The sequence below is a fragment of the Chiloscyllium punctatum genome, chromosome 40 (assembly GCF_047496795.1).
Source record: "Chiloscyllium punctatum isolate Juve2018m chromosome 40, sChiPun1.3, whole genome shotgun sequence".
Lineage (NCBI taxonomy): Eukaryota > Metazoa > Chordata > Chondrichthyes > Orectolobiformes > Hemiscylliidae > Chiloscyllium > Chiloscyllium punctatum.
This window is the reverse complement of record NC_092778.1, coordinates 43,833,051-43,852,133: the sequence shown is the minus strand read 5'-3', so window position 1 is coordinate 43,852,133 and position 19,083 is coordinate 43,833,051. Positions and strand designations below refer to the sequence as shown.

At 38.9% G+C, this 19,083-nt stretch overlaps 1 protein-coding gene across 2 annotated transcripts in view; it reads right to left on the bottom strand.

The window, feature by feature from the left end:
- Positions 1–12,979: 12,979 nt before the first annotated feature.
- Positions 12,980–19,083, bottom strand: part of tbc1d24 (TBC1 domain family, member 24) — a 44,261-nt gene continuing 38,157 nt past the window's right edge. For both annotated transcript variants that reach the window (XM_072559700.1, XM_072559701.1), the window contains exons 7-8: positions 17,341–17,605; positions 12,980–16,745 (exon numbers count right to left, since the gene is read on the bottom strand). In XM_072559700.1, coding sequence (XP_072415801.1) covers positions 16,591–16,745; positions 17,341–17,605 — 420 coding nt within the window. In that variant the 3' untranslated portion in view covers positions 12,980–16,590. The remainder of the gene's footprint in view (positions 16,746–17,340; positions 17,606–19,083) is intronic.

The following is a 19,083-nucleotide window of genomic DNA, read 5'->3' as shown; positions in this document are numbered from 1 at the left end:
GGCTCCATTTACACTGGAAGATATGATCAATTGACCTTACTCAAAAAAGGAAATTTTGTGGGTAGTTTTACTTAAAAATTTATTGTTTGGGATGTTTGGATTGTCTCAACTACAGTGATGCAATTTATACAGCCATAGAGTCATACAGCACAGAAACAGACCCTTCGGTCCAACTCATCCATACTGACCAGATATTCCAAATTAATCTAGTCACATTTGCCAGCAGTTGACCCATGTCTCTTCAAACCTTCCCTATTCATACACCCATCCAGATGCCTTTTAATGTTGTAAATGTACCAGCCTCCATCACATTATCTGGCAACTCATTCCATACAGGCAACAAAAAGTTACCCCTCAGGTACTTTTTAATTAATCCCCCGAGGGATGCCAGAACTGATAATGCAGATGTATCCTGGTGACTGGTTCCATTTTTCAAGGGTGTGTATATTCTTCATTTATGATCAATGTATGCTTGTCCCAGGGTTGTATGTTCCAAACAGCTGCATTTAATCATGATTACTCAGTTCTTGTTCATGCTACTTTTGTAGTTGACCGTAAGCATATGCAAGAACTCTATGGGGGAGGTGGGGGGGTGCAGGGTCCATAGAAAATAAGCCTTAAGGCATCCCTAACTTATAGTAATCTTTACAGGTATCTCCAACCTATGATTTTTCATTTGCTAATAACCTCATTTAATTTTCAAACAATGTATCATTGCTATTCTCTTCCCTCCAATCCCTGGAAATCATACCTCCATAATATCTCGTAAAAGCCTGTTTATTCTTCAGATGTGCTCTATCCATACTCTCCCATTTTCTAATTACATGCAGCAAATTTCTTTCTTGTTGCTAGGGTTGCTTTTTGAACTGGAGGCCTGTGACCAGTGGTGTGCCACAAGGATCAGTGTTGGGTCCACTGCTTTTTGTCATTTATATAAATAATTTGGATATGAACATAGGAGGTATGGTTAGTGAGTTTGCAGATGACACCAAATTGATTATGTGGTGGACAGCAAAGAAGGTTACCTCAGAGTAAAACAGGATCTTGATCAGGTGGGCAAATGGGCTGAGGAGTCACAATAAAGTTTAATTTAGATAAATTTGATATGCTGCATTTTGGGAAAGTAAATCTTAGCAGGACTTAAACGCTTAATGGTAAGGTCTTGGGGAGTGTTGCTGAACAAAGAGACCTTGGAGTGCAGGTTCATTGTTCCTTGAAAGTGGCGTTGCAGGTAGATAGGGTAGTGAAGAGTCTGTTTGGTATGCTTACCTTTATTGGTCAGTGCATTGAATAAAGGAGTTTGGAGATTATGTTGTGGCTGTACAAATCATTGATTAGGCCACTTTTGGAATACTGAGTTCAGAAAAGCTTTACAAAGATTTTGCCAGGGTTGGAGGGTTTGAGTAATAGGGAGTGGCTGATTAGGGTGGGGCTATTTTCTCTGGAGTGTCAGAGTCTGAGAGGTGACCTTGTACAGGTTTATAAAACCATAAGGGGCATTGAGAGGGTGAATAGGCAAGGTCTTTTCCCCAGGGGAGGGGAGTCCAAAACTAGACAGCTTGGTTTAAGGTGAGAGGGGAAAGATTTAAAAGCAGTCCAAGGGACAACTTTTTTCACACAGAGGGTGGTGCATGTATGGAATAAGCTGACAAAGGTGGTGGTAGAGGTGGGTACAATTACAATATTTAAAAAGCACCTGGGTGGGTATATAAATAGAAAGGGTTTAGAGGGAGGGGGCCAAATGATGGCCAATGGGACTGGATTAACTCAGAATATCTGTTTGGCACTGAAGAAGGGTCTGTTTCCATGCTGCACATCTCTATGACTCCATCTTTGCTTTTATTTCTTTGTTACACCTTTCATTTGTGAATGTAATGCTTGCTAAATACTTGACTTGTCCCAACTGTTATAGCTTCTCTCCCTTTCCTGAATTTATGATAATTTTCATAACTTTGACATATGCATCCCTTTAGGTTTGTCAAGCTTCACTTACAATCCAAACTCCATGTCAATTGTTACTATCCTATCTCCAGTTCTTGCAATCCTTCTGTTGTGCATGTTACAGGCATTATTTAATAAGCAAATCTAACTGATGTTATCATTCACCACCAACCCACACCGCCCCCGACTAAATCTTAACAGCAGAGTCTGTGTCTTCAAATGCTTCCTTGATTATCAGTTCTGCAGCGACATTGAAAAAGACTGATGATAAACAACACCCTTGTCAAACACTAATTGGGGGTTAGTTCCAGGGATCAGATAATTTAGCTATCAAAAAAAAGATCAAAGATGTTGGGACTGCTTTCCTTGGAGAGTAGAAGGCTGAGAGAAGATATTATAGAAATCTTCAAAATCATGAGGAGTGTGGACAGAGTGGATAGGGCGAAACTGTTCTCACTCAAATGGATCAAGTGGGTACAGTTTTGAAGTGCTTTGCAAAAGAAGCAAATGTGAACTTTTTCTCAGTGTTTAGTTAGTATATGGAATGCACTCCCTGGATGTGTGGTGGAGGCAAGTTCAGTTCAGGCTGATTATGTAAACAGCAAAAATGACCAGTGAAACTAACATGGTCTTTCTAACAGATGAGAGACTTAACAAACAATCAAGGTATTTTTCAATGTATAATTTAAGTTACATCACACTGTAAACTTTTGCTATAAATTCTGTGTCTTACAATCATGTACTCCACAACCACCTATTGAATGAGCAGGGCTCCAAAAGCTAGCGTTTCCAATTAAACCTGTTGGACTATAAACTGGTGTGTGATTTTTAACTTAGTACACCCAAGTCCAACACCGGCATCTCGAAATCAGGGAAAAGTAAGAACTGCCAATGCTGGAGATCAGAGTCGAGAATGTGTTGCTAGGAAAGCACAGCAGGTCAGGCAGCATCCGAGGAGCAGGAAAATCGAAGTTTGGGCATAAGCCCTTCATCAGGATTGAGGCTTGTGGGCCTGGGACTGAGAGATAAATGGGAAGGGAGGTTGGAGGAAAGATAGCTGAGAAAGCGAGGTGAAGGAGAAGGTAATAGGTCAGAGGAGTGACGGACAGGTCTGGAGACTGGTGCTCAGTTGGAGGCTTGGGACTGGGATAATGTGGGGGGAGGGGAAATGAGGAAGCTGTGATCTACTGACCAGTTATCAATGACAGAGCCCTTTTTACTTGCTAACAACTGTGTGATTGATTCTCAAGTAATTGAACAGCTTGGAGCTGGGAACACATTATAAAGAGAGAGGTGAGTTTCACGTTTCAAGGAGTGTTAAATTTTCCCCAGGTCAAGAGTGGTCCTTTTATTCTCTGCAGTTGAAATTCACTTTAAGCCTGAAGAAAATCAGCTTATCTTCTGAGCAACTGTTTTTTAAAATTTTTATAAGTAAACCAGCCACTTTGTTTCATATACTGTTATGGACCAGGCCCGACCTCTCAAAACATTCTTAAGCAGGTAGCCCAGACCGTAACTTTGCTATTTGTTGCCAAGTTTTAAACAAACATAATGTATTTACACAATTACGGAATGAAACACAAAGAACAGAAAATAGAATACTGGATAACTTATCCTATCTGAAAACCTGACAAACTATCCCGGCGTAATAATGCTGTTCCAGTAATATTTGCAATAATCCCCATAAATAGACCCCTTAGCACTAAGAGTAAAAATGACACAAAAAGCTTATAGGTTATGAAGTCAGAAGGGCAGAAGGAAGGAGAGGACCAGCAGCCGTTCTTCACACACACACACACTGAACTGAATCAAAAAAACTCTAATCTAAATGAAGGATAGTTACACAACAAGCTGACTCCTCCCCTTTGACTCGACCAGATTTTTTAAAGACATGAAAGCCTTAGGCCAGAGGCATTATCTGTTAGACATAAACAAAAAGGGCCCTAGTAAACCTTTCAAACCCAGCCTAGTTAGAGCCTGGCCAATTACCCCCTCTCTGGAAAAAAAACTCAAGGGCATAGTAATCTTGTAAAAAGACCAACATTGTGACAATACCAACAAGGAAGAAATAGGAGTAACACAAATTGAAGCAATTGCTGGCCAGCAGAAGAGTCATAAAGATCATCTCAACAACAGAACCTGGGACAGAACCTACTGGTCTTTCTACTCTTTCCCCATTGTCCATAACCTATTTTAATCTGTGAGCAAGAGAGATTTTATAATGGGATTAGAATTCTAATTAGTAATATTATAGGCCAATTTATTTTTTACTCACTCATGGGAAGTGGGCATCGCTGCTGGCCAGCATTTTATTTTTATTGCCCATCCCTGGTTGCCCTTGAGAAAGTGATGGTGAGTTGTCTTCTTGAATCACTGCAGTCCATATGCTTTTGATTGACCCAGATTGCTCTTAGGGAGGGAATTCCAGGATTTTGAACCAGTAACAATGAAGGAATGGTGATATATTTCCAAGTCAGAATGGTGAGTGACTTGGAGGGGAACTTACAGGTCATGGGTTCCCATGTATCTGCTGCTTTTCCTTCTAGATGGAAGCAGTCATGGGGTTGGAAAGTACTGTCTAAGGATGTTTGAAGAATTTCTACAGTCTATTTTGTAAATAACATACACTGCTGCCACTGAGCATCAGTAGTGGAGGGCCTGGATGTTTGTGGATGTGGTACCAATCAAGTGGGCTGCTTTATCCTGGATGATGTCAAGCTTCTTGAGTGTTGCTGGAGCTGCAAGCATCCAGGCAAGTGGAGTCTATTCCATCATGCTTCTGACTTTTGCCATATAGATGAAGAACAGGGTTTAGTCAGTTACTTGTTGCAAGATTCCTAGCATCTGACCTCCTCTTGTAGCTGCTGTGTTTATGTGATGAGTCCAGTTGAATTTCTGGTCAATGTTTACCCCAATGATGTTCATATGGGGGATTCAGTGATGGTAACACCATTGAAAGTCAAGGGGTGGTGATTAGATTGTCTCTTATTGGAGATGGCCATTGCCTAGCATTTGCGTGACTTGGATATTACTTGTGACTTGTCAGCCCAAACCTGGGTATTGTCCAGATCTGGTTGCCTTTGAACATGGACTGCTTCAGCTTCAGAAGGGTTGCCAATGGTGAACTTCACACAATTATTGGCGAACATTCCCACTTCTCACCTTATGATGCGGGAAGGCCATTTATGAAGCAGCTGAAGATGGTTGGGCCTAGTTTACTAACCTGAGGAACTCCTGCAGAAATAGCCCGGCGCCAAGATGACTGACATCTAACAACCACAATCATCCTATGTGCCAGGTATGACTCCAATCAGTGGAGAGTTCGCCCCCGATACCCACTGACTCCAGTTTTGTGAGGGTTCCATGATGCCATACTTAGTAGAATGCAGTCTTGATGTGAAGGGCTATCACTCTCGCCTCTGAAATTCAGCTCCTTGGTCGATGTGAGTAATGAATTCAAGAGCTGAGTGGTCCTGGTGGAACCTAAACTGGACATCATTGTGCAAGTTATTGCTGAATTGATTGCATTGTTGATTACACCTTCCATCATTTTACTGATGATTGAGAGTAGACTGATGAGACAATAATTGGCTGGGTTGTATTTGTCCTGCATTTTTATATAAGACGTACCTGGGTAATTTTTGACATTCTCAGGTAGATGCCACTGTTGTAATTGTACTGGAACAGCTTGGCCATGGAGCGGCAAGTTCTGGAGCACACTGTTTTAGTACTATTGTCAGAATGTTGTCAGGGCCCATTGCCTTTGCAATATCCAGTGTTTCCAATTGTTTTTTAATATCACATGAAGTGAATTGAATTCGCTGAAGACTGTGGTATCTATGGTGCTGGGACCACTGGAGGAGGCCAAGATGGATCATCTAATCAGCCCTTCTAGCTAAAGATTGCTGTAAATGCTTCAGCCTCATCTTTTGCATTTCATGTGTCGGGCTGTTCATCTTTAATGATGGGGATATTTGTGGAGTTACTTCTTCCAGTGAGCTGTTTAATTGTCCACCACCATTCATGACTGGATGCAGCAGAATGGAGAGCTTAGATCTGATCCCATTGGTTGTAGGATCACTTTACTCTGTCTATAACTTGCTGTTTAGCATGCAAGTACATCTGTTTGGTAGTCTCACCAGACTGACACCTCATTTTTGGGTATTCCTGGTGCTGCTCCTGCTATGCTCTCCTGCATTAATAATTGAATCAGATTGTAATTGTTTACCTGTAGCTAGAGTCTATTTAGCACAAGAAAACACTGGTCCAGGCTTTCTATTAATCTGGGTCTGAATGTTAGGTAAATTGGGGAACTTCATAAAATCATTATCTATTTAACTCTGGAAATAGCGGGGCTCAATTTCAAGTGTGCTAATAAAGTGCAACACTTTAGGCTTTTGGGATTTTGTTTGCAAAGAAATATTATTTCAGAAATTAATGAGATAAATCCTTTAACTAAATTGTCATCCTAGGGTAACTGTAGCAATAGGGAGGAAATAAAAAGGAAGACCTCAAAGGTTGTAAATTCTGGAATACTCCCACCACTATAGTCTAGTGAAGAAAGATATGATGTGGAGGTGCCAGTGTTGGACTAGGGTGGACAAAGTTAAAAATCACACACCACCAGGTTATAGTCCAACAGGTTTAATTGGAAGTACAAGCTTTTGGAGGGCTGCTCCTTCATCAGGTCACTAATGGAGCAGGATCATAGGACACAGAATTTATAGCAAAAGATCATAGTGTCATACACTGATGTGATATACTGAATAAACCTCGACTGCTGTTAAGTCTTTTATCTTTTAAATTCAGTCGCAGGCTTCAATTCATTAATATGCAAATCCCTAAACTTCTTTCAAGTCACATTTCCGTGATATCAAGGGTTTACATATAAAAAAAAGTGACATCTCAGCTCCGACAATGCATTAAAGGTCTGAGGTTAGAGTTTATATGTATTCCAATCTTGTGTCAGACTGGTTCTATTGCGTGCTTTCTGTAGGCAGTCAATCTATGTGACATTTTATAAACTCCTACTTTGGAAATAAAACCGGTCTGACTCTCAAACTTCAGAATTTGTTTTTAACATAATCTGTTTTTAATAGGGGTTGTTCATTTTTAATCAGTAATTCCTAGTTCTAGCTTCTCCCATTAGGAACACCTCAACATTTACCCTGTCAGACCCTTCAGGATCTTACATGCTGAAATCAAGTTAATCCTACTTGTATAAACTCCAATGGCTATAAGGATGACCTGTCCAATTTCTCCTCATAAGACAACATATTCTTTTAAACCTTATCTGAAATGCTTTCAACACATTTCGATCCTCTCTTAGATAAAGGTGACCAAAACTGCACAGTACTCCAGATGCAGACTCACCAGTGTCCTGTCTAACTGAAGCAGTGATAACATTTTATTAGCTCTCCTAATTACTCCTTATAACTATATACTTAGCTTTTTGTGACTCATGCACAAAGACTCCCTGATCTCTTGGAATCTTAGAGCTTCAGGGGAGGTGATGATCTAGTGGTATTAATCAATAGGCTATTGATCCAGCAATCCAGCTTATGGCAAATGGTGGAATTTGAAATAGATAGAAAATGGAATTTTGAATCTCCAGATAACAATGAAAACTCTTGCCAATTGCCAGGAAAAATACACCTGGCTCATTAATGTCCTTTAGGAAAGGAAACTGCCATTCTTATCCAGTTTGGTCTACATGTCATTCCAGACCCACAGAAATAAAGTTAACTCTTAACTCAATTCGGAATGAACAATAAGTGTTAGCCTAGCTAGCAATGTCCATCTCCTGTGAATACATTTTTAAAAGCTCTAAACTCTGAAATTTAGATAACATACTTATTTCACATTTTCTCACATTATGCTATTTGCCACGTATTTTTCCACTCACCTAACGGATCTGAATCTTTGTGGCATCCTCCTCACAACTCACTTTCGTATGAGCAGCAAATCTCACAACCATACCTTCTGACCTGTCTTTGATACCCATGAAGCACCCTCATTGCACCTTGCCAATCTAAAAAAGACCCATTTATACCTATGCTCTGCTGGTTAGCCGCCAATCTATGCTCCCCACTAAGCCAGTAGATCTAATTTCCAAAGTAGAGTCATAGAGAAGTACAGCACAGAAACAAACCCTTCAATCCAACACATCCATGCTGATCAGATATCCCAACCTAATTTAGTCCCATTTGCCAGCACTTGGCCCATATCCCTCCAAACCCTTCCTATTCATATATGCATCCAGATTCCTTTTAAATGCTGCAATGGTACCATCCTCCACCACTTCCTTTGGCAGCTTATTCCATACACGCATTGCCCTCTGTGTAAAAAAGTTGCCCCTTAGGTTTCTTTTATATCTTTCCCCTCTCACCCTAAGCCTATGCCCTCCAGTTCTGGACTCCCCAAGAATGTCTATTTATCCTATCCTTGCCCCTCATGATTTTATAAACCTCTATAAGGTCACCCCAGGGAAAACAGCCCCAGCCTATTCAACCTCTCCCTATAGCTCAAATCCTCCAACCCTGGTAGTATCCTTGTAAATTTTTTCTGAATCCTTTCAAGTTTCATAATATCCTTCCAATAAGGAGACCAGAATTGCACACAATATTCCAAGAGTGGCCTAACCAATGTCCTGTACAGCCAAACATGACCTCCCAACTCCTGTACTCAAAACTCTGACCAATAAAGGAATGCATACCAAAAATCTTCTTCACTATTCTATCTACCTGTGACTCTACTTTCAAGGAATTTTGAACCTACACTCCCTAGGACCTTACCATTAAGGCTATAAATCCTGTTAGGATTTGCTTTCCCAAAACGCAGCCTCTCCCATTTATCTAAATTAAACTCCATCTGCCACTCCTCAGCCCCTTGGCCCATCTGATCAAGATCCCATTGTAATCTGAGGTAACCTTCTTTGCTGTCCACTACAACTCCAATTTTGGTCTCATCTGCAAACTTACTAACTATACCTTTTATGCTCACATCCAAATCATTCATGTAAATGATGAAAAATAGTGGACCCAGCACGGATCCTTGTGGCACTCCACTGGTCACGGGCCTTCAGTCTGAAAAGCACCACCTTTTACAAATACTAGAAACTAAATAATTGTGATCTAGGGATTCACATGGCAATTTACAAAAAAACACAGGAAGACAAATGGCAAAGATTGAGAAACCATGCACAGCAGGTTTGACAGTAACAATCAGAAAAAAAAAACAAAAGCAGAGGACTCTACAAAAACAGCACACATCCTGAGTTAGGCTCTACTTGAGGCACTGTGACTGACCCTCTCTCCACCCCTCCCGGGTCCCAGTGACTGATCCTCCAACTCCCTCCCCCTACCAGGGGCCCAGTGACTGACCTGTTCCCAACCTGAGGTTCATTATATGATAGATTTGCAGAAGATATTTGATAATGTAAGTACATCCACTGGATTCCCTTTAGCCACAGTACATCTCACTCCCTTAGAGAATTCCAATAAATTTGTAAAACATTATTTTGATTTCAGAAAACCACATTAAATACTTTAACCTAAAGTATCTTACTATGATGTCTTTTAATAGCTTCTAATATTTCCATTAAGACATATGGTAACTGGCCTGTAGTTTCATTTTTGTTGTCCTCCCTTTCAAAAAATATAAATCCTTTATTCAATTTTCCAATCTAATGGAAACACCCTCAATTTTTTTTTGAGGGGAGAGGTGAGTGGGGAGTGGAGAATGTTGAACTTTAAATCCACGAGCTGCTTAACACCATAGGATGAACTGCATCAAGATCTAGGCACTTGTCAGCCTGCAGTTCCAACTCAGTGCTACTTCTCTGATTGTGATTTGCTGAGTTTCTCTCTCCCTTCAATTTCCTGATCTATTACCATCATGGTGACTTATTAGTATCCACTATTGTGATGACTAACATAAAATACTTACTTAATTGCTTTTTCTCATTTTCCATCAGCAATTCTACAGTCTCACTTTTTGCAGGACTAGCACACTTTTTTTCTCCTTTAACTACTTACAGGAATGCTTACTATTTGTTTTTATATTTTGACGCTCACTCTAATTGCTCCTTCCATACTCAATTTTGTTTTTTTAAAATATTCTGTCCAATCTTTTGATCTGCTATGTCTTTGCACTACAATTATGCACTGTTCCTTTTGGTTTGATACTATCTTTAAAATTTCTACTGAACTACAGTGGGTGAATCCTTTGGAACTTTTCTTAATTGTTGGAATGTATCTATTCTGAAATAGGTCATTAAATGTCTTCCACTACGTCTCTATTGATCTATTATTTAATCAGTTTTGCTTTCATAATGCACCTTTTTCATAGTCTCCAACTCATTCCTCTCTCCCTCAAACCAATGTAAAGGTCGAACATATGATCATTGCTACCAAGGAGCATCTTTACTTGAAGATCATTCATTAGTCCTATTACACATGCTGCCAAAAGAGATGACAGAAACACATACAATAGCAACATTTAAGAGGCACCCTAACAGGTACAGGAATGGGCATGGGATATAGGGGTATGAACTGCATAGAGGCAAAAGGATTTTAAGTTTAGAAAGGTGTCATGTGTCAGCACAGGCTTTGGAAGCCAAAGTGCCAGTTCCTTTGCATTTTTTTGTAATAGCAGGTCTAGTACAGCCAGGTCTCTTCTTGATTCCAAGACATACTGTTCTAAAACATTATCGCATAACACAAAACCTTCTATGAGCTCCTTACTTAGGATATATTAGCCGAACTTTTCTAGGCAATATGTTGAGTAAAATCCACCATGATAATCAGTATTTTTCTGACAAGCACTCATTATTTATATTCCCGCTTTCCAATGCTATCTTGTAACAGTTTCTCTGCAACTAATTCTAATTGAGCCTCCAGTTCTTCTGCTATGTTTTAAATACTACCGACATTCAGAATAAGAGTCTGCAGTTTTATCCTTTTACAGGATACTCTAAATTCTAGTCTTATCTATTGGTTGACTTTTAGATTCAAACTCTCTACCCTTTCCTGTCATGGTCCGTATTATCATTTCCCACATCAAAACCCAAAAAGAAAGTATTTCTCTTTGAGCAAAGAGACCATGGGGTGCAGGTTAATCATTCCTTGAAGGTGGAGTTGCAGATAGACACGGTAGTAGAGGCGGCGTTTTTTCACTGCATTGTGTATAGGAGTTGTGGCTCTATAGGACATTAGTGAGGCCACTTCTGGAATACTGTATACAATTCTGGTTACCTTTCTATAGGAAGGATGTTGTGAAATTTGAAAAGGTGCAGAAAAGATTTACAAGGATGTTGCCAGGAGTAGAGGGTTTGAGTTTAGGGAAAGGCTGAATAGGTTGGGCATTTTTTTCCCACCGGGAGTGGAAGATCTATAAAAATTGGTAAGAGTCAGTGTGCATACGCTAATTTCTTAAGCCTTCTGAGGAAATAGAAACATTGGTGTGCCTTCCTGACCATAACGTCAATGTGGATGGACCAGGATAGATTGTTGGTGATATTTACTCCTAGGAATTTGAAACTCTCAACCATCTTGTTCCATGTGATTTACTGGTTAGCAAGGTTAGATCACATGGGACAAGGAAAACCTGGCCAATTGGATACAAAATTGGCTTGAGGATAGGAGATAGAGGGCCAGAAGATGGATAGGTAGCAAATGTAGCCCAAGGGTTAGTGCTTGGACCACTACTTTTATGATTTAGATAAAATAGCTTGGGTATTAGAATATAAAGTCAAATTTCAAATTTGCCATTGATTTCAAAAAGTGGTGGAGTGGATAGCAGTTAGGTTGATACCAATCAATTGCATCATGGAAAGATGACCAGAATGGACAGACTCGTGAAAGACATCATTTAAAGCAGTGTGAGGTAACACACTTGACAAAGAGAATAAATACAGAATAAATGAAAGTTTTTAAAAGATCACAGGGATAGAGATACCTAGAAATTCAAGGGAAAAGGTCATGCAGAGAAAATAGTTAGGAAAACATTTAGGATCTTGGGCTTCATAAACAGAAGCATTAACTATGAAAGCAGAAAAGATATGCTGAAGCTGTATACAGCTCTGGTTGGGCCACAAGAGTACTGCATCCTGGTTTAGTCGCCACACCAATAAAGAGTGCAGTGGATATTTACTCTAATAGCTTCAGCTATGAAAGATTTTGGCTACAAGGTGCAGGCAAGCAAAGGCTGAAGACAAGGCTGAAACCTTGTTTGATGAGATTGATCTATGTTGAGAGGTAGAGTAGATTGGGCCCTGTTTTGCAAGTCCAGAACAAGAAATCTCAAATCAGAAATGATGATCCATTTAGAGTGAGTGGAAATGCCTTCATTCAAAAGGCTGCAGATCTTTGGAATTCTGTACCCAAATTCCTGTAGATGCTCAGTGTGTTCAAGACAGAGAGACTAAGAGAATTAAGGGCTGTGGGGATAGCACGGGAAGACGGAATTGAAGTTTTGAAAGGTGCAGCAGGTTCACAAGGCCAAATGTCCTAGTCCTGTTGTTGTTTATGATGCTCTTCATAAAGAACAAATAGGTTTGTAACAACAAAGGTCCACTGGGTGGTGCTGTAGAATCTCAATGAATCCAGAAGAGTACAAGAGAAAGACTGTAAAAGAGCCCCTCTCTGCACTATCACATTACATTTGTCACACCAATGGATACTCCTCCATAGAAAACCATTGAAAGCTTCCCATGACAACCTCATTTCATTCCATTACCTGCTCTATCTCACCTCCGCCCCTATCCTGCCTACCCTGCCAACCGCACCCCCCTCCCCCCAGCCACATCTCCTCTCCACCCAAACACATACAACCAATATCTTCACTCCTGATAAAAATGGTGGGGTCTAGAGCTAGGTTCTTTTTTCAAACCAGCACCAGTCCTCATTTAGGACTTCACCCAAATGGACTTCAATTGTGTTCCACTACAACTAATTCGTAAAACACTCATAATATTATAAACTAAAGAGCCATTCCATCCACACACACAAAAGATGCAATAACAAACAGGACACACTGGATACATATTTAATTACATCTTGTAAATTAATGACACTTTTCAAGATTGCTTCAAAAGTGCTGCAATGACATGAAAAAACACATGACACTATATAGTGCTTTACATACCAAAATACACTAGGAATTTTACTCCATTGCTGTACACAGCTCTTGCACTTAAGAACCAGAACACAAGTCAACAAACAAGTTAAGGGAACAGTACAAAAATCCAGGCCTGGTTTAATAGATATGAGACCTTCAAAGTTCAACATACAATGACAGAATAAGTATATGTTGATGTTAGCATGACAGTAAAACATTTCATTCAAAAATAAACAGACAATCCATTTTCAGCTGATTCTTTTAGTTTTTGTGGCTGGCTGGGACAGCAGGTAATGTCATTGCAGGTTGAGCCAGATGCACTTGGATTGTAGAGTTGACCCAGCGTTGACCAACATATTCTTTCCATTCATGGTGATAAACAATGACACACCTTTACAATCCCTTGCATTGATATGATTAGCTACAGAATGGTACGTGTATCAGTAGTTGACACTGTTGATGTTACTGTCACACTTCCGTAATAGCTGAACCAGTCAAGCATGCACAGTGCAGATGAAGCTTAGAACATTACAGATCAATAGTTCAAGAGAAATGCAGGCAGCAGTCACTTTTCCGTTACTGTATCAAAATATGGCGTAAAGATTGTACAGCAGGAATTAACAGACCAGCAAAAATTGGGGATAGCACACTTCCAACTAAAGTTATCAGCATTTCTTCATACAAAACTATACCTTTTGTCTGACTTAAATTATATGAATTCCATGTAATTAATATAAATTCAGTATTATATGCATATATGTAATACAATGCACTTTAAAGATTACTTTCACAATAGCATTAAAATCAGATTGAACCACAGACACACTACACATTAGTTACACTGAAATGGAGTGTCTTGATAGTAAAAGTCAACCATATGTCCCTAATTTCCTCCAGGCACCATGCTCTGTGCTCACTCCTGAAACTCTGCTGACAGCTGCATAGTTTCAATGGACCATTACATAGCAAACATCCTAGAATAGTGCATGGTTTAAAGTTCCTTACATCAAATTTCTGAAGATATGGTTCAAAAGATTAAAAAAAAAGTATTGCACACTTCAATGAAATGAACCCTAACCGAAGATAGGGATTAATTACATTGCACTATAGGTCTGAAGATTTAGAAACTTAAGCAATAAAGCTCGAAATTGTTTTAACTTAGTTCAACTCAAAACTGAGCAACTCAAAATACCACCAATTCATACTCTCTTTAAAATGTTAGTTCTGAAACATAACCTAAACTCCATAAACTTCAAATTCTATAACTAAAAATGAAACTGGTCACTCAAACAAATGAAAAGTGATGATGGGAAGTGCTTAGTCTGGAGACTGCTGGCTAAGCAATGTGCCTAGAAAGTGCAATTTCTGCATTACTGGCCCCAAGACTGAACAGACTAATGAAGATGTTGAGGCCTGTACATTCTCTGTTCAAGGGCAATGACCACAGCTAGCTGTCACTCCCTTCATTAGATCAGATGAAAGTTACTTCATAATTAAAGCGTGACTCAGTCTGTAATGAAGCCTCAATTGTTTATTACTCTGATTGCATTTCATGACCATATGACTACGTCCAATAAGTTTGAACTGTCAATTAGTGGACCACCATTTGAGCTTTGGTGAATTGTGTTCAATCTAACACTATTTCTGTGTCCAGCTTTGAAGGAGCAAGTTCATCAACACACTGCAACTGGACACCCATTTTTTTTTTGTCTAAGCATTCTGGTATCGCAATGGCACCATGGGGAGGTTTTGCATGGCCTACAATCCAAGAACCAGCCCCACTGGGCACTGCAAATGAATAACTCACTAACAAGAAAGAAACATGTGGCCCTGAAATTGCACTGTAAATATTAATGCACAAATATGTAAGAACATTCTTCTATCCAACATCTTACAGGAGTCAGTATATTGTAATCAAGCTGTTCATGAAGAATTTCCTACAAGCACAATGTCCTTAAATAGTAAGTACACGGTCAGTTATATTTAGCTTCTAATTTGTTATAGCTGATATCTCAATTCATTTTTCAAGAATTGGCAGAAGTGGGGAATGAATTGGAATTCTTAAAATGTAAAACAGGAAAAGCAATATTTTACATATATGTAAACTTCACTCTGAACTGGCATATTTTAAAAATCTGTAAAACTCTGAATATCTCCTTTAAGTTGAAAGAACGTATGTGCCATGAACATTATCCCATGTGCAATAAAAATTCATACCTACCTGATGGTGCAAATTACAATTCACTCCACCATGGTTAGGTACAGCAAATTTCCAAACTAACATGGATCTTTCATAGTCAAGATATGGAGCTAAAGGATCAAGGAGACACTGACACTATTGCATGTAAACAAACAAGCAGCTGCTTCTGAGAATTTAGCATTAATACTGAGTACATTTTATACTTAAAAAGTTATATACTTAGAATACTGAAAAAGAAACCCTTCATTGTTATGTACACTTCTGCAATTCCACTATACATGTTGAATTTTAAAAATCAAGTTAGAAGATATGCAATGCCAGATTCCCTGAATTAGTAGCTTGGCCACACAGGCCAGAGGTACTAGCTTCATTCTCCAGCCAGGGCAAGAACTAAACTGGGCTAGACTGATACAAAATGGATTGTCCCTTAACATGGACTCTCTACATCTTTGTGGAATTTAGAAGTTGACCAAGCTGGCTGAGGATATAACTGTTGCAGAGAAGGAATGAATTCAGTTTGAAGCATGTAAAACTCCGTCAAACTACTTGCCTCCTCAGAAAGTCGACATCTGAATTGATAGTGTGAGGCTTTAAAAAGAAAAATGTGCAGTCTGTTCTATCAATTTCATTTTGCTTAAAAAGAGCAACATAAATCTATATTGAACGAATGTGAAACAAACAAGAGTCTCTGGAAGCTGTGCATCAGTCTGTACAGAGTGCTAAACCAATTAGATTAAAACAAGCACTTCTTCTAATACTGTGTATAGATAAATCTTCTTTTGTCTGTCACTTCCCTCTAATCAGCAGCATTATTCCAAGTATAAGAATTGGATTTTGTCTTCACTGAAATAGACTTGAGATCATCAGTGTGTCAAAGCTGGGCATTATGATCTAATGGTTTGCAGAGCCGCAAGGGAACCTAATTTCCCATCATAACATGATAAACATATTAATACATTTAATTTAGAAGTATTAGAATGGCATACTAGTTTTCAAAGTTTAGCAAAAATACTGAGTTACTTCACACGACAATATAACTTACTTTCTGAGAGATATACATGGCTGAAATATTTGCTATAGCTGGTGCATGATTAATGAAATTCAAGTCACAAACATACAAATGATATAATCATGAAGATTTGGTCACTGCCTCCTCTCCATGGGTTGTTTAATTTTCCTACTCTCAGATGGTTAAAGGTTAAAAATAATACTGTACTAACAGAAACCCCAGGGACTTCCACTTCAAAGGAATCTAGTTCACTGGACAACACCAAAACTGACCAAAAAGAATTGGTGTAATTGAAGAGAATCGTAGAGACAGAATAATGTCCTCAATTAGGCATGATGTTCTGAAAGCCCCAAACTTCCAGTACACTAATCTGGAAAGTTTCTGAACACAGAGGAAGATTGTCAAAAGTACTTGAGTGCCCTGTTGTGCCACGGTTCAGGTTTCCATCGATGTACAATGCAGGGCAGCTGCCACCACCTGTTGGAAAGGTAACAGCAACAGCTTAGTTCTGCTTTCCTGACAGGATTAACAAGGATAAACCTAACAGGCACCTTACTTTGTTATGCAAACAATTCAGTGGCTTTGGCATGAGGAGATTTAAAACAAAAGAAAAGGTTGTCATTTCATGTGCTTTTAAAACTTATTACTTCTGATTTGATATTCAATTGCTGACAATCCTTGGTATAAAAATATCTTTTGAGGACAGCACAGAGTAAGAAATCACAGATTTAGTTTTCTTTTCCTCAACTCTCACCTGGTGTTAGCCTGGTTCAGTTGATAGCACACTCATCTCAGACACAAGTTGTGGTTTAAAGTTACACCAGGGACCTGAGCACCAAAACCTAATGCTGATGTTCCAATGTAGTAGAGGGACAGCTGCATTATTGGAGGTGCAATTCTTTTGGATCATCTATTAAATGAAGGCTCTGTCGGATTGCAAGTGAGCATACAAGATTCCCCGCCACTAAAAAAAGTTCTCCTGCATCCTGGTTTACGTATCTACATATTGTGCACGTTTATAATATAGCACAGACACATATAGCTTACTTCTAACAGATACAGGTTTGCTCACCAATTATAATGGATTCTGCACTTCCGGCCATGAACATTGAAGTAGCTTTGGATGTCAAGTTGAAATGGCGTGTGGCAAGAAAGGGTGATAATCTGTCTGATGGCTCCTCAGATGAATTAAGTAAACTCTGTTCCAGGGGGTTTTCTGTATCCAAGATACCAGGCTGCTGTGGTGCCTCTGAGCAAGCCTCCCGAAGGCTTTTAGAAGCTTCTATCTCTGGATGTTTAATGATAACCCATTCATATCTTTCCATTTCGGGTTGTAGCTAGAAGTAACAAAAATCAAAACAGCATACAGTTCAGACACAGGAGACAATCTCAAACAACATTCTGATATGGCTAACAAATCAGTTTCTTCATAAATATACTGCTGAGATACGATTATTTCTGGTAATGCTGTAATGCAGAAGAATGCTTTTGGGGAATTCAGAGATATTTAGAATTGGCACAAGCCTGCCACATGGACTTGAATCAAGCTTCAAAGACTGGCAATAGGAAATGGTAAGGTTTTGAATGTGCTGAAAGTGATTTAAAGTGTAATTTTTCCAGTTCTCTAATGAGGTTAATAGATGACTAGGACAGGACTAACTGTGCTGATTTAAAAAAAAAATTCCAATGAAAGAACAAATTCTATTTAACTTTACAAAACTTCAAATTGTTAACTTCGAGATGCTTTATTTTGTATTATAGGCACTATTTCAATAAATGAAAACTGAAACAATTTTTTGTGCAAAATGCTTAGATAAAAACAGATTGCAACGTCATACTAGGTTACATAAAATGTTTAACCATCTCCTGCCTTTCCCCAACCCTTCCAGAAATGTGTTTTTGTTGAAACTATGATGGTCCAAGCTGATGTTATTATAGGACAATCCAAATCCCAGACTAAAATCTGGCTTGATATTCATTTTTCAAATCAGTGACGGGTCTATCACTGAAATAGATGCTAAAATGCTGCAGGTCTGATTTTAAAAATGAAAAAGTTTATTAGGCAAAAAAATAATAAAGTAGACTAAATCAAGCTACTTCTATTCAATATAAATTGCAAGATTTTGAAACACTGTACAACCTCACCTATCCCACCATCACTGACATTATGGTACTCCAACAGCAGGAAAAGTTCTATTCTCTATTACATCGGTGTTTAACTCAGCCTATTTATTTCAATTCCCAGTCTTGAGAGCTTGACAGCCTCTTCCGGAGCATCCATAAACTGAGCTTAGATTTTCTCAGCTTCAAATAAACCCTTCAAGGTCCTAAAGCAAACACTTAAGGTCTGGAACTGTTAAACTAGAACTCCTACACTGGGGTAAGCCCTTTCCTAACATTTCTGAATCAACTTCTTTCTCCAGGACGAACACAGTTTCATATATGTAACTTCAACCAGATTTTCTGAAAACTGAAAAAAAAGCTTTCCAAGCTATGGTTTTCCCCCAAGCCAAAAACAAAACAAACCCCAATTCTAACTGAGAGCAAGCTAATGCTCTTTATTGTTTACTCTGTTCGCTTGCGAGACTCTAACATAAATAAAATTCCTATTATCAAGACAGGGACATTCACTCTCATACTGGTTTTTAAAAAATTACAGCTCCAGAAATACAGATAAGTTAATCATTAAATTCCCTCACATACACAGACCAAAACACATGCCATGCGCTCATACTCCAAACTCAAAATTATCAAAACTATATAACATAAATCACACATCTTACGTCACAAGAGTAGCTTAATCAAAGAAGGTTGT